General features: G+C 40.7%; 1 protein-coding gene across 2 annotated transcripts in view; it reads left to right on the plus strand.

Annotated features, from left to right (window-relative positions):
• Positions 1-15,420, plus strand: part of PLA2G4A (phospholipase A2 group IVA) — a 136,695-nt gene that overhangs the window by 75,216 nt on the left and 46,059 nt on the right. For both annotated transcript variants that reach the window (XM_054037838.1, XM_054037839.1), the window contains 3 exons: positions 6,664-6,777; positions 9,287-9,324; positions 12,448-12,589. In XM_054037838.1, the coding sequence (XP_053893813.1) occupies positions 6,664-6,777; positions 9,287-9,324; positions 12,448-12,589 (294 nt within the window). The remainder of the gene's footprint in view (positions 1-6,663; positions 6,778-9,286; positions 9,325-12,447; positions 12,590-15,420) is intronic.

A 15,420-nucleotide genomic window follows, 5' to 3' on the forward strand; every position in this document is an offset into this window, starting at 1 on the left:
CTGTCTACAATCTTAATATATCAAATAACCATAGTAGTCTGTTTCTTGTGAGAACAATCTGGAGTGGCATCAACAATGATTGAAAAATACCTGGCATTTTGAATCTCATCAAGAATTGTTGTTTGTACGAATGACCCACATAGCTCAATAAACTAGTTTTGTATGTGGGTGGAGAAATAATGGACTTGCATGCACTTTTGAGTCTCTTGCAATTTTCGAACACATTTAACATGCGCTGATAAAAGTGGGTCATATTTGCTGAGGAGCTCAACTATGCCTAGAAAGTTTCCATTTGCACAATCACCAATACGCTGACTGGAACCAAAGAAAGCCAATCCCCGCTCAGAAAGAAAAAGGATGCCATTCAGGATGCACTCAAGAAGTTTTTTCCAGTTAATAGTTTCTGTAGCGAGTTCAGTAAAGACTAAATTCTCAGCTGAACTTTCAGTTGATGCTGCCGTACTGGCTGATTTCCATGCAACATAGTTTTCTTTGTGTGTTGTTGAACTCTCATGTGATGGTATTCAGTCTTTCAACTTTCTCCAACATCTGTTGATGCTCCATCCTGATTGATCAGAGAGAACCGATGCATTTGCAGCACTTTTGTTCAAAATGAAGCAAGGTGCACAGTACTGAGATTGTTTGTTTTTCCGTACTCCATCATAACCAGTCTCTTGTGCAGGTCTGACCATTGGGAAGAGTTTTTGTCAGCAGACACGTAGGAAAACATGATTATCAGCATCTCGTGGAATGTTACTTGGAATTTGAAAACAACTAATTTGAAGAAGTATCAGAGGGGTAGCCGTGTTAGTCTGAATCTGTAAAAAGCAACAGAGGGTCCTGTGGCACCTTTGAGACTAACAGAAGTACTGGGAGCATAAGCTTTCGTGGGTCAGAACCTCACTTCTTCAGATGCAAGGGAAGAAGTGAGGTTCTGACCCACGAAAGCTTATGCTCCCAGTACTTCTGTTAGTCTCAAAGGTGCCACAGGACCCTCTGTTAATTTGAAGAAGAGATTGCATTTGGGCTGCATTGTTCTTGTCAGTAATTCCAATGTCAGTCACAGTCAAACCTGTAGTGCTCATGAATTGCTCTTGCTGCGTAAGATCTACAACTTCCTATTGCTATTGAGTTTCTTGATCGTACACAGGCTCTTTTGCTGCATCTGTTACTGTTGGCATATCTCCTTGACTACTGTCCTCATGTTCAGATATTGGCATTGAAATATCAGTTGTTGCAGTTGCGGAGTTTTCATTATCTGTAGCATTGTTTGTTGGGTAAGGTGTGTTTTCCAGTGTTTCAAGAAATGAAGTTATTGACTTTGAGCTCTTAGCTGCTGCTTGCACCACTTTCAAATCTCCTCTTAATAGTGATCTATCTGGTCAATATGTAGCCTATCTACACTTGAAATATTCTGCTGTAAATAAGTAGCTTATCTACACTTGAAGTCTTCTACTGTAAACATGTACACAAATGCTGAAAAGACTTAAAATGAAGGAATATTAATTAAGAACACAAAATGAAACAGTCAGATAGGTTATTATCCTTATCATTGAATCAAAACTCAAGCACGCAAGGTATAATATAACAGGCTGAGCTGAAGACAAAGGTATGACATATATATATATACAGTAAAAACAGACATGGATACACACAGAGGGATAATGTCCAAAAATTTCAAATGTGTGTCCTCATGAAACTCACTGTACAAGATTGTCCTCACAAATTTTCACCTTGAATCTGGGCCTGTAGACTACAAAAGCCTATGATGATGGCCAGGCTACCAAGCTAAGGCTTAACCAACCAACCAGTCATCTCTTTTAGCTACCCTATGAAGATAATAATGAGGAATTCTCACACATAAATAATTCCTTAATCAACTAGACGTGAAACTATACAGACACTAAAATGTAACAATTCTCTCAACACGCACTTGATCCAGCACCAGCCACTAGTAATGGTTTGTTTCTATAATCAGGTGATCTGAGAGGACACATTCATCACTGTCTAATCTTGTACCATCAGAACTGATATATTTTTATTAATATTTATGAATATTTTAAACTCTTTAATATGAAAAAATCTATATCATGTGATACAGGAGAGACAGGGAGTAGTGGGAGAGTGGTAGGGGGAAATATCTAAGCCCTAGGCTAATTAAGGCATGGTTCCCTGTAGACTAGGGAGGGTAGCTACAGGTTGTTAGCAACCTAATAAAACCCCCTGCTTCAAGCAGTCAGGGGAGAAGGAGGAAGGAGAGCGGACTGGAGCTTGGAGATGTGCTGTGAGACTTGGAAGATCAGAAAACCAGAGTAAGGGAGACCCTGCCCCAGCCGGGGAGGGAGACTCCCTCCCCCAGCATTTAAGGACCAAAGGTACCCCACCCAAGGGGGAAGAGGGTAAGAACCCGCAAGGGTTGAGAGGGGCTGGGGCTCAGATTAAGGAGCAAAACCAGACCACTCCCCACTTTCCTCCTTTATCACCTTCCCGGGCCACTAGTGGGGCCCTCGGTGCCCCAAGAGCAGGGCAAGGGGTAGCATCTTAGGCCCCCCGCCAAGAAAAGCGCAGGACCCACCATACTACATTGGCCGTCTTGTCACAATCAGTTAACAAAAAAAATGTCTTTTACCAAATCACATCTCTTATTTGCTTAAATTTGCAGCTCTAAGCTGAGAGAGTGTGTCACATTTTGGTCCAATACAGATGTGCATAAAAACAAGTTGTGAAACTTATCAAATGCCAAAAAATTAACAAGTGTCTAAATTGGAGACCCCCTTAAGCTTGAGGCCCAGGCCAAATGGCCCTCCTGGCCCCTCCTCTGATTGGCCCTGGATCTTAAACAAAATAAGCAGTCATGGGATAGGAGGAATTAGGGAAGGTCCTCTCATGTTCAGTAACTGGTTAAGACAGGAAACAAAGGGCAGGAATAAATGATCAGTTTTCAGTGGAGAGAAGTAAATAACAGGGTTCCCCACGGATCTGTATTGGGACCTGTGGTGTTCAACATTCATAAATGATCTGTAAAAAGGCATAAACACTGAGGTGACATAGTTTTGCAGATGATACAAATTTAATCGAGATAGTTAAGTCCAAAGCAGACTGCAAAGCATTGCAAACGGAACTCACAAAACTGGATGACTGGGCAACAAAATGGCAGATGATATTTAATGTTGATAAATGCAAAGTAATGCATATTGGAAAACATAATCCCAATTATACCGATAAAATGATGGAGTCTAAATTAGCTGTTACCACTCAAGAAAGAGATCTTGGGGTCACTGTGGATAGTTCTTTGGAAACATCCACTCAATATGCAGTGGCAGTCAAAAAGGCTAACAGAATGTTCATCACCATTAGGAAAGGGATAGATATTAAGACAGAAAATATTATAATGCCACTATAGAAAGCCATGGTACATCCACACCTTGAATATTGCATGCAGTTCTGGTCATCCCATCTCAAGAAAGATATATTAGAATTGGAAAAGGTACAGAGAAGGGTAACAAAAATGATTAGGGGTATGGAACAGCTTCCATATGTGGAGAGATTAAAAAGACACAACGCCATCTACAGCCTCAGAAACAACCCTGACATCATAATCAAAAAGGCTGACAAAGGAGGTGCTGTCGTCATCATGAATAAATTGGAATATGACCAGGAGGCTGCTAGACAGCTCTCTAACACCACATTCTACAGGCCATTATCCTCTGATCCCACTGAGGATTACCTAAAGAAACTACACCATCTGCTAAAAAAACTCCCTGACAAAGCACAGGAACAAATCCGTACAGACACATGCCTAGAACCCCGACCAGGGGTATTCTATTTGCTACCCAAGATCCATAAACCTGGATATCCTGGACGCCCCATCATCTCAGGCATTGGCACCCTAACATCAGGCTTGTCTGGTTATGTAGACTCTGTCCTAAGACCCTACGCTACCAGCACTCCCAGCTATCTTTGAGACACCACTGACTTCCTGAGGAAACTACAATCCATCGGTGATCTTCCAGAAAACACCATCCTGGCCACTATGGACGTAGAAGCCCTCTACACCAATATTCCACACAAAGATGGACTACAAGCTATCAGGAACAGTATCCCTGATAATGTCACAGCTAACCTGGTGGCTGAACTTTGTGATTTTGTCCTCACCCACAACTATTTCACATTTGGGGACAATATATACCTTCAAGTCAGCGGCACTGCTATGGGTACCCACATGGCCCCACAATATGCCAACATTTTTATGGCTGACTTAGAACAACGCTTCCTTAGCTCTCGTCCCCTAACGCCCCTACTCTACTTGCGCTACATTGATGACATCTTCATCATCTGGACCCATGGAAAAGAAGCCCTTGAGGAATTTCACCATGATTTCAATAATTTCCATCCCACCATCAACCTCAGCCTAGATCAATCCACACAAGCGGTCCATTTCCTGGACACTACTGTGCTAATAAGCGATGGTCACATCAATACCACCCTATACCGGAAACCTACTGACCGCTACACTTACCTACATGCCTCCAGCTTCCATCCAGGACACACCACACGATCCATTGTCTACAGCCAAGCTCTAAGATATAACTGCATTTGCTTCAATCCCTCGGATAGAGACACGCACCTACAAGATCTCTATCAAGCATTCTTAAAACTACAATACCCACCTGCTGAAGTGAAAAAACAGATTGACAGAGCCAGACGAGTACCCAGAAGTCACCTCCTACAAGACAGGCCCAACAAAGAAAATAACAGAACACCACTAGCTGTCACCTTCAGCCCCCAACTAAAACCTCTCCAGCGCATCATCAGAGATCTACAACCTATCCTGAAAGATGATCCTTTACTCTCACAGATCTTGGGAGACAGACCTGTCCTCGCTTACAGACAACCCCCCAACCTAAAGCAAATACTCACCAGCAACCACACATCACTGAACAAAACCACTAACCCAGGAACCTATCCTTGTAACAAACCCCGATGCCAACTCTGTCCACATATCTATTCAAGTGACATCATCATAGGACCTAATCACATCAGCCATACCATCAGGGGCTCGTTCACCTGCACATCTACCAATGTGATATATGCCATCATGTGCCAGCAATGCCCCTCTGCCATGTACATTGGCCAAACCGGACAGTCTCTACGCAAAAGAATTAATGGACACAAATCTGACATCAGGAATCAAAATACTCAAAAACCAGTGGGAGAACACTTTAACCTGTCTGGTCATTCAGTGACAGACCTGCGGGTGGCTATATTACAACAGAAAAACTTCAAAAACAGACTCCAAAGAGAGACTGCTGAGCTAGAATTGATATGCAAACTAGACACAATCAACTCCGGTTTGAATAAGGACTGGGAATGGCTGAGCCATTACAAACATTGACTCTATCTCCCCTTGTAAGTACTCTCACACTTCTTATCAAACTGTCTGTACTGGGTTAGCTTGATTATCACTTCAAAAGTTTTTTTTCTCTTAATTAATTGGCCTCTCAGAGTTGGTAAGACAACTCCCACCTGTTTATGCTCTCTGTATGTGTGTATATATATCTCCTCAATATATGTTCCATTCTATATGCATCCGAAGAAGTGGGCTGTAGTCCACGAAAGCTTATGCTCTAATAAATTTGTTAGTCTCTAAGGTGCCACAAGTACTCCTGTTCTTCTTTTTGCGGATACAGACTAACACGGCTGTTACTCTGAAACCTGTCATTAAAAAGACTGTGTCTGTTCAGCTTGGAAAAGAGACAACTAAAAGGGGATATGATAGAAATCCATAAAATCATGAATGGTGTGGAGGAAGTGTTTAAGGAAGTGTTAGTGTTATTTACCCCTTCACATAACACAAGAACCAGGAGTCACCCAATAAAATTAACAGTCAGCAGGTTTAATAAAAAGAAAAGAAAGTACTTCTTCATACAACATGCAGTCAACCTGTGGAACTCATCACCAAAAGATGTTTTGAAGGCCAAGAGTATAACTGGGTTCAAAAAAAGAGACTTATGTAAGTTCATGGAAGATAAGTCTATTAACGTTTAATGGTCAGGGATGGAACCCCATTGTCCTCTGATGGCTAGATGCTGGGACTGGATGACGGTGGTTGGATCACTCGATAATTACCGTGTTCTATTCATTCCCTCTGAAGTGTCTGACATTGGTCACTGTGAGAAGACAGGATACTGGTCTAGATGGACCATTGGTCTGACTCACTATGGCCATTCTTATGTTCTTATAATTTGAGTTAGGACACTTTTTGAGTTCTGCTCCCACTGCTGCCACTGACTTGCTGTAAGATCTTTGGTATATGGCTTTTAAATTGTGTATATCATCAGTTTCACCACCTATACAATTTTATCCCGCCTGGCAAGGAGAACCCAGTTATACTTTTGGCGTTCTAAATATCCCTGTCAAGGGTGGTGGTAGATTTGTAAAGCACTGTGATAGTCTCAGATGAAAGGTGCTACGTAAGTGGTTCATATCTGTGCAGTGCAAACCCTCAAAAGCTTCTACTAAGTCATAAACCAAACCTATTAAGTGCCAAAGGAATATTGTTGCTTGTGTCTGGTCACTGAGTACAGAGTGAATGGCTTAGACATGTTCCTATCTATAGTCTATATTTTTGTTTTTAAAGCTCTCTTTTTATATCTTTTGTAGATCACATTAATGGATGCCAACTATGTCATGGATGAGACTCTTGGCACATCAACATTTCTTATATCCTCTCTGAAACTGGGGGAGAAGAAAGAAGTTCCATTTACTTTTAATGAAGTAAGTTGCAAATCTCGATAGCTTGGCCTGCTTTGCTAAAGTCTCAAACATGATGATGAATGTTAATACAGTAGCAGCTGACTTGAAATCTGGTATTTGGAAAGTCAGAGCACACAATGTAAGTCTTTTTTCAGGTTTCTTATATTTAGCTACACAGTATTCTGGTTGGGTAACAGCCTGGGAGTTTTGCTTGTTCCTCGATCACATAGAAGCTATTGCTTTTGTAGCAGATTACATGCTACCCAGGTATGTACTATCATGCCCTGACAGCTTTTCCAAAAGGACCTCACTTTCTCCTCACTGATGCTGATTTCAAGCAAGTAACTGGTTAAGGCCTTTTTGATAAATCAGTTAAGAAATGTATATAAGGTATAATTTACTGCAGCTTGAGAGTTGATGTAATTCTAACACCATCTCTTTTGGAAGTTATTGCTTACCTGAGTACTTGTGTCTTATGAATGCTCTGGTTAATACCTGGTCTTTTTCACTTTTCGGATGACTCTTCTGTATTGGTGTCTCGGTCTGCCATGTTACAGAAATGAGACTTGAATCATCATTTAGTTAGGAAAGAGGAGAGATAGAGGGAAAGGGGTTGATGTATCTGAAATTAATTGAGAACAATATGCTTTATATATTTTGTGTTAATGTTAAGTTGCTGTCAAATTGCAAATACTTTTTTTTCTATGGATGGAGTCATTTGGTTCACTAATTTTCCTTTACATTAGACAATGAGTAGGGGAAAGCCTTGTTTAAAGAAATCAAACTATGATGAGCCTTACGAGTAGAGCTGTGCAAATAACTGATTTTTCAAGTTCAATGGTGGTTCTGAAAAACCAGAAAGAAAAAAAAAATCAGTTCAGGTCCAACCAAATCGAAACCAAATTGAAAAAAAATCAGAAAAATCGAAATCAGTTTCAGGTCTATACCAGGTCTGTTCAAACCAAAGTCTTCTATATTCTAGCAGGGAGGACAGTGGGGGTGGCAGCAGTACCTCCTCCTCCTCTGGCCATTTTGTGTCAACTTCACAGATTGTGTTGAGTCAACCAAGGCTGCATTTTTTTATTAAATAAACTATTCATTAGAAATGTTTTACACAGCTCTACTTATGAGAGAACGGTGAGGAATTCCAAATCAGGTTGAACTCAACATGCACAACTAATATACACCAGCTGTGCCTAATATTTGTATTTGTCATAGAGAATGGAGTGCTGTTGACTCTGGCATTTCACTTTTGGAGTCTGTTTAATATTCAGTGTGTACATTCTTAAAGCCAGTGCATCACTGCATGTTTTCACTATGGCCTTCTAAAGGTCTTACTGGTACTCCACCTTCTAGGGGCAGGTGCTACGTGGGAGAGTTGGTTACTCATAAAAGAGTACAATAGCAGACATATTTCCCTTGTGCGTCAGAGAGTTCAGGGGGGTAGAATTGCTCCTAGTGCTCGCCTGGTTCCGGCTGCTTCTTACGCTGAGCCATGCCTAACAGACATGATCTATCCTTAAGGATCAGGCATTGACATTTTTTCAATTTTTTGCTTTCAAACCCCACCAGAAATACAGTTTGGTTAAAGAATATTTGTATTGGTCCTTTTAGCTTTGAATATATAGTGAGGTTTTGTTGGCCTGGTTATTCAAAACAGGCAGAAAACATCTTATTCTTTCTCTTTGACATTCATCAGCTGTGATAAATTCTTCTCTTACCTTTTAGTCTTTATGCATGCCTAAAGAAGTTAATTAAAATTTTGTAACATTATCATTATTATTATAATGTGCAAGGGCTGCGGGCTTGGACACTTTATCTTTTAAATCACATTGTAAACATATTTGCTTGTGATGGTAGACTTGGTGTCTCAGACCAGTAAAATCATTTAGCTGGGTGTCAGTGCTTCAAATCCAGATCAGGATGTAGTACCTGCTGCATGTGGAGCAAATAACAGATAGTACTGCTATTGGCAGTAGAGGCCAAGATTTTTAATTATGTGGGGACTGAACAAAAATTACCTCCTGGTCAAGGGTGACACTCACTCACAAAGCAATGTATGGGGGAAGACAATGCTTATTGACAATGCTAATTGGGGGTGATAGCTCAGTGGTTTGAGCATTGGCCTACTAAACCCAGGGTTCTGAGCTCAATCCTTGAGGGGGCCATTTAGGGAAATGGGGTAAAAATCTATCTGGGGTTTGGTCCTGCTTTGATCAGGGGGTTGGACTAGATGACCTCCTGAGGTCCCTTCCAACCCTGATATTCTAATGGGTCTTGACTAAGGCAAGATTTAACACCACATGCTCTTCATGTTAACTGAGAACTGTAGTCTCTGTACTGTGTGACCTCCTTTGAAAGCACTCTGTTCATTCTTTTTAAGGAAACCCATTTACGTATTTGGTCAATTGTTTCCTCTTTTTAAAGTGGGTTTATAACTTATAAGGAGGATGATGAGTGTATATTCAAAGTGCATATGTTTTCTTTCCTCTATAAATGAGATAATCAGCTTGACATGTTTCTTGTTTAGGTCACAGAAATGATTTTGGAATTGTTTCTTGAAGTCTGGTAAGTATCTCACTTAACCAAACAAATCTGTAGAGAATGACTGTATGAGCAGCCTATTTATGTGTTTTCTATTCCTCGTACTTTTTTTTTCAAAAGTATATAAAATTAAATTCAAAATTAACTAGTATTAAGGTTGAAAGATCAAGCACTGAAAACTCAGGACAATCCAAAAGTGAAGGTTACGCCCATAAAGTAAGTCTGCTGTTGACTTAAATGGGATCATTCATGCAAGTAAAATTATGCACTTGTTTAAGTGTTTGCAGGAGCCAGGCTATAGTTTGTAAGATCCTTGTTCCTGGGCCTCCACTAAGTGCTCTCCTTTCCAATGTTCCTCTCCTATGCAAAACTTTAGAAGCTCCGTAGGCAGCCAGCCTCTGCAATTATCCTTATTGCAGTCATCTTGCACTCTGATCTCAACTTTTAGCTATCTAGCTGCAGATGCATGCTCATCAGATCAATCTTTAAGATTTTAATCCTGCAAAGATTTATGCTTATACTTAACTTTGCACATGGAGGATATTCCCATTGAAGTAACTGAAACTGACTTTAATGGAACTATGCACAATCAATAAAACTATGGCCCCGCTGAAGTGAATGGCAAGGCTGTCATTGACTTCAATGGTGCCAGGATTTAGCCCCATGTGCAAAGGTAAGCACATCCATAAGTCTTTCAAATAATGAAATGCTCTAGTGCGCACCTTCAAATTTTCATGTCAAAATCTTTATTTTAAAGTCATTCCTCATCCCCGCACATAACAAAGTAAGAAATAATTCTTCAATGAAGGCTATTTAGAGACCTGGTTTTGTAGATCAACTATTTTTTTGAATGATCCCTCTGAAGAAAAATGTGGTCATAATATTTTTTGAAAGTGAGGAAAAATTATTTGTATGACTGTAGCACCTAGGAGCCCTAATCATGGTCCAGAGTCCTATTGTACTAGGTACTGTACCAATGCAGACCAGAAAGATGGTTCCTGCTCCAAATTCACTTCTCATTTTTCAAGAATGTCTGAAGTTATTTAGTCAAATAAATATATTTGGGAGAGGAGCGAATTCTATTTAATCCTAATCTATTTAAATTCTTATACCATCCTCATCACTGTAGTATCTGAACACCACCCATCAGTGCATTAAGTGATATGACTAATTTTTATCATGTGTGGTTTCTCCTCTCTTCAGAGAAACAACGTATTTTGAGGAATAGGTCAGGCATCAAAATTTTCAATCTAAAAGTTATGAGCAACTGAAATCAGAGAACTTAAAAATCGACTAATTTTCTTCTGTAACTATAGTAGTTATTTCAGGCACCGTCACTATATTAAATATGATTCCTTATGGCTAAGGGGCTGTGGAAAACAGCCCCCAGGGTTTGTTTCATCTTATTCTTTATGCCAGCAGATGTGCATCTGTGTGTGGTCCACTGGGCCACCCCTAGAACTACTGTGGCTTATACATTTAGACACAACAAGGTGTGATTAATTCATGCTTATGATGTTAACTCAATACAAGCCTCATAGCCATGTTGTGTTACAATTACAGAATATATTAGGATATCTTAACAAAATGGCACAAGAGGCCAAATTATGCTCCCAGCTACACTCTGGAAACCCCACTGGTTGTAGAGAGACTGCAGAGATGTAAATGACAGCAACATTCAGTCCACTGTTTTCCTAAATCCAAGGCCAGGGCATTGCGTTTAGCCAGTCTGGTTACTGTATTTTTCATGTCTGTAATTTTCATCGACCACATATGAAATATGCTGTTTAATTTAACTGATGAAACTCAGAAATCTTGAATTTCGTTCAGTTGTGCTGTACAGTACAACAGTCACTGCTCTCTGAATTACACCATTATATGCATTTTGGTGGTTCCTTGCTTCTAGGCAATCTTTTTTCTTCTTTACTCATTCTGTTCATCTGACTGCATAATAGTTTGATTCAATGTCTTTTGATGTATATTCCCCTTTATGTAAGATGTTACATGTTCACAGGTCTGTATGTTTGTCAAAAAGAAACCTTGGATGTGCTGTCTAGTAACTAAGTTGTCAAAATACCTGAGTTGTTTAGCTCATCTTTCATAATGGCTCACTTTCAGTGAGGTATATGCGAGCAAAGATTTTTGCCAGGTCCCCCCAACACCCCTTTCCCAACATACAGCCTGTAGCCCTGATGCACCAAAACACTGAAGTACGTGCTTAACTTTCAATGAGTGGTCTCATTGAATTCAGTGGCACTACTCACAAAGTCAAAGTTAAGGGCATAATAAAGTGATAAACAGTCATGCAATAAAAAGTACAGTGGGAGTATTGGGGATCACACCCTCAGAGTGGTGTACAAGATCAGTGAGTCTTAACCATCCCTGGTCAAATGGCAGATGAAACTTCTTACCCTGCCTACACTATGTGTAGTGGAAAGTAGGAGCCCAGTCTGTGGAATCCCAAGAAAATCCCAATACAAAAATTAGGCCCTGCTGGATACATTAGGGATCCCTTCTGGCCTAAACTACATTGGTGCAAGTCCTGCTGAGTTTGTTACCACATTTGTCACTCAATGACAATCTCAGGAGAGAGGCCAAGGAGTGTGTCCATGGAGATTGAATTATCATCTCACTACTTGACACAGCACCTCTAAATCAACATTAACGTGTGCTGGTGGGGTTATGCAAAGAAGCATTCACTGCAGTTCTTCATACTGTCTTTGATCTGTGGATAAGCAGAGAATTCAAGTTCCTGAGCTGTGAATCTAGAACCTTTTTATAAGTGTTAACTTTACTATTTTTTTAAAAAGGCCACAGAATACATTACTAGCAGCTGAATATTTTATGTCTTCTCTTTCATGTGTTCACTAGTCTGTGAGCTGCAGTCCTGCCAGATAAAATGAGTTGAATACTGGGAGGATTCATATTTGCTAAAGAGACACTGTGACCATTCTTCCCCCTTAGGATGACTTCATGGAATGTGGTACATTATAGTATGATTATGCAATTTATCTAGTACTTCGTATTTTATTGTTTATAATGTAAACCATTAGCACTTGTTCCTGTTCCCATTAAAGTCTATGGGATCATAGGTAAAATTTTGTTTATCTGTTTTGGGGTTCACAGTCTGTCTGTTTTGCAAAACAGCTCTTCAACTGACCTCCGGTTCAGCATGGCTCTGTGTGATCAGGAGAAGATGTTTCGACAGCAGCGGAGGGAGAATATCATGCACAAAATGAAAACTCTTCTAGGAGCAGAAAACAGCAAGAACTTGGCCACTTCCCGCGATGTAGGTTTGAAATGCTTCTGTAAATAATTACAACCTGAGCAGCCAGATCAGTATTACCTTTGCAATCCTATTTCTATCTTTCTGAAAGACATGAAAATGAAGAATAGGATGAAGGGTACAATTCAAAGTTTAGTATAAGTACAAATAAACATCTTTTAGTCCCAGCAGATTCATGATATCAGATGAGGCTGATTGTGCCATCTCTCAAAGTTGTAAGTTAATTTTTTAGATTTATCCTGCAATGAGTTTCATGCTCATGGAGCCCCATTGAAGTCAGTAGCGCTCTACATTGGCACAGGGATCTACCTGGATGGAGCACATTTCGGGATCAAAACCTTGGCTTTTAATCTTTATTGACATTTTAATTAAACAGCCTGTAACATAGTTTTCGGTTCTTCTCTTTCTGAGTCCTTAACAAAACACACCTAAAAGAAAGTTACTACTTCTGTTAGATCAGAGATCCATCAGCTCTTTCTCTGTTGGTATTATTGTATCTTTAGTGTCAGGAACCATGGGGTTGAGTTCCCTCTCAGCTGAGCCTGGGTTAGCCAGTTCATCATTGCTCCTTCTCCAGTCTGCCCCAGCTCTGCTCCCTTTCCTGACTCCTGATGCTGGCTCTGAGCGTGGGCTCTGGTTAGTGCAGTGATTCTCAAACTTTTGTGCTGATGACCCCTTTCAAATAGCAAGCCTCTGAGTGTGACCCTCCCCTTATAAATTAAAAACACTTTTTTGTATATATTAACACCATTATAAATGCTGGATGCAAAGTGGGGTTTGGGGTGGAGGCTGAGTGCTTGTGACCCCCCATGTAATAACTTCTCGACCCCCTGAGGGGTCCCAACCCCCAGTTTGAGAACCCCTCAGTTAGTGGCTTCTGACCCCAGCTCTGACTCTTGGCTTGACTCCTGTCCCTTGATCTAACCACTAGGCTGGGCTCTGGCTCTAACCATAAGACTGCCCACATCCTGGTTCTGACACTTACGGCTTTATACTGCAAAGTGCTGGGCACCTCCTACAAGGTGCTTGCACTCTGCTGAGAACACTTGCATGACTGGTTCTTTGCAGTCTGATTTTTTTCAGAGGCAATAAGCACCTGCAGGTCCCATTGACTACAGCTGGTGCTGTGGGTGCTCAGCACTTCTGAAAACCAAATCATTAGGGTCAGATTTATAAGGTATTTAGGTGTTTAAAGATACAGATTGCACACAGTGAGCTTTACAAAACTGTCTACATGGACTAGCGCCTAACTCCAATGGCTTTCACTGGGAATTAGGCACCTAACCTGTTTAGGCATATGTGGAAATCCCACCAGGCACCTATCTGCATTTTTAGGGACCTAAATTCCTTTGTAAATCTGGCCATTAGTGTCTAAGGATCATTTTTTGTTACCAGCAATTAATCCTAATGACAATTATTTGGTCTCTGCACATTGGCTGGCTGATGATACTGAAATGAAGACTGTCCTTACAGCACATATATGGGTTTAGGTTAGGGAGCTGTCTTTTTCTTTTAGCATTAGCAGAATGTGATAGACTTTTGCAGGGAATGTGAAATCTCACAATTTCCAGTGGCACACAAATTCTGGTGTTTGGTCAGCTTTGTGTACAGTGCCCAGAAAGCATAGCAACTAGCATCTGACAGATAGGGAAATAGGGACACTTTTGATTGGCTGTTCTGTATTCTCTGATTGCTGGCAAGCTTGTTTCCCAATTGCTGCTGTCCCTTTGCTCGCCACAATATTGCAGAGGCTTTTTTCCCTCCATCCCCAATTCCTGCATCTCCTTCTCTGTTTATCTTCCCTCAGGTCCCATTGATCTAGGTGAAAACTTGTAACTTGGGCGTGTCTGCTTTTCACAGTGTATGTTCCTTGCATATTTCCATATAAGCCTTTATGAAAATTGCATTGCACAAAAGCAGTTGTAGCAAAGCCTTACAAGTGGGGAAGTTACATATTTAGAATTGCACTTCACCTTTCCTTGAACAGTGGAAAAGCCTCTTATATTCCTCTCTCCCGCTCTCCCTTTTCTGGTTTTGAGAAGTTGGGGGTGGGGAAAGTCTGGCAATAAACTTGTCCTCTACTATGTCTATAGTACTAATATGCAAGGCTGCACTCGACACATATTTTACACTGGTTGAATGAACTGAAACCAAATGCATGGAGCCGAGCTGCTCCTCTCATAGCAACAGCTACTTCTTTGCACGGCCCTAGGCCACCCAGTTATTTTTCAAAGTGGGCAAAGTGGTTAATAAAGGTGTGGTTGGGACGTGCTATATTTCTTACCCGTTTCCTTTCTACACAGGCCCATGCTATAGCTCTGTTCTAGATTTGTGTTGCTGGAAATGAGGAGGTGATCATACAAGAAATAGGCATTTATGCAGCAGCAGGAGTCTTCTCTCCTATGGCAAAGATTATTTTTCTCTGTCGCTGACACGGTCTTTAATTACATTAAGTAACTAGCTAAAATAGGAGGAAGAGTAGTTTTAGATAAGAAGAATCCCTTCAAAACCAATTCTCCACAAGGGAAGAGGTACCACAATCAGGCATGACTCTAAGCTCTATACTCTCTTTGATACATTGGGGGCTATTAAAATTAGTGGGAGTTTTCTGCATGCAGCAATGGGTCACTTCCCATAAGCGCTATATCATGAATTCTGTGATTCCCATGATGGCTGTGGATTTAAATACAGAGGCAATGTAACTCTCTTGAACTCTGTTCAACACTTCAAAGAGCAGCCTTTTAGAGTTTGCTGTGTCCTGAAGGAGATTCAGCCTTTCCTTCCTGCTCCTGCCATTACACTGGTTAATAGACTTGCTGACCAGTGATGGTTTG

Source organism: Malaclemys terrapin, chromosome 8 (assembly GCF_027887155.1).
Source record: "Malaclemys terrapin pileata isolate rMalTer1 chromosome 8, rMalTer1.hap1, whole genome shotgun sequence".
Lineage (NCBI taxonomy): Eukaryota > Metazoa > Chordata > Testudines > Emydidae > Malaclemys > Malaclemys terrapin.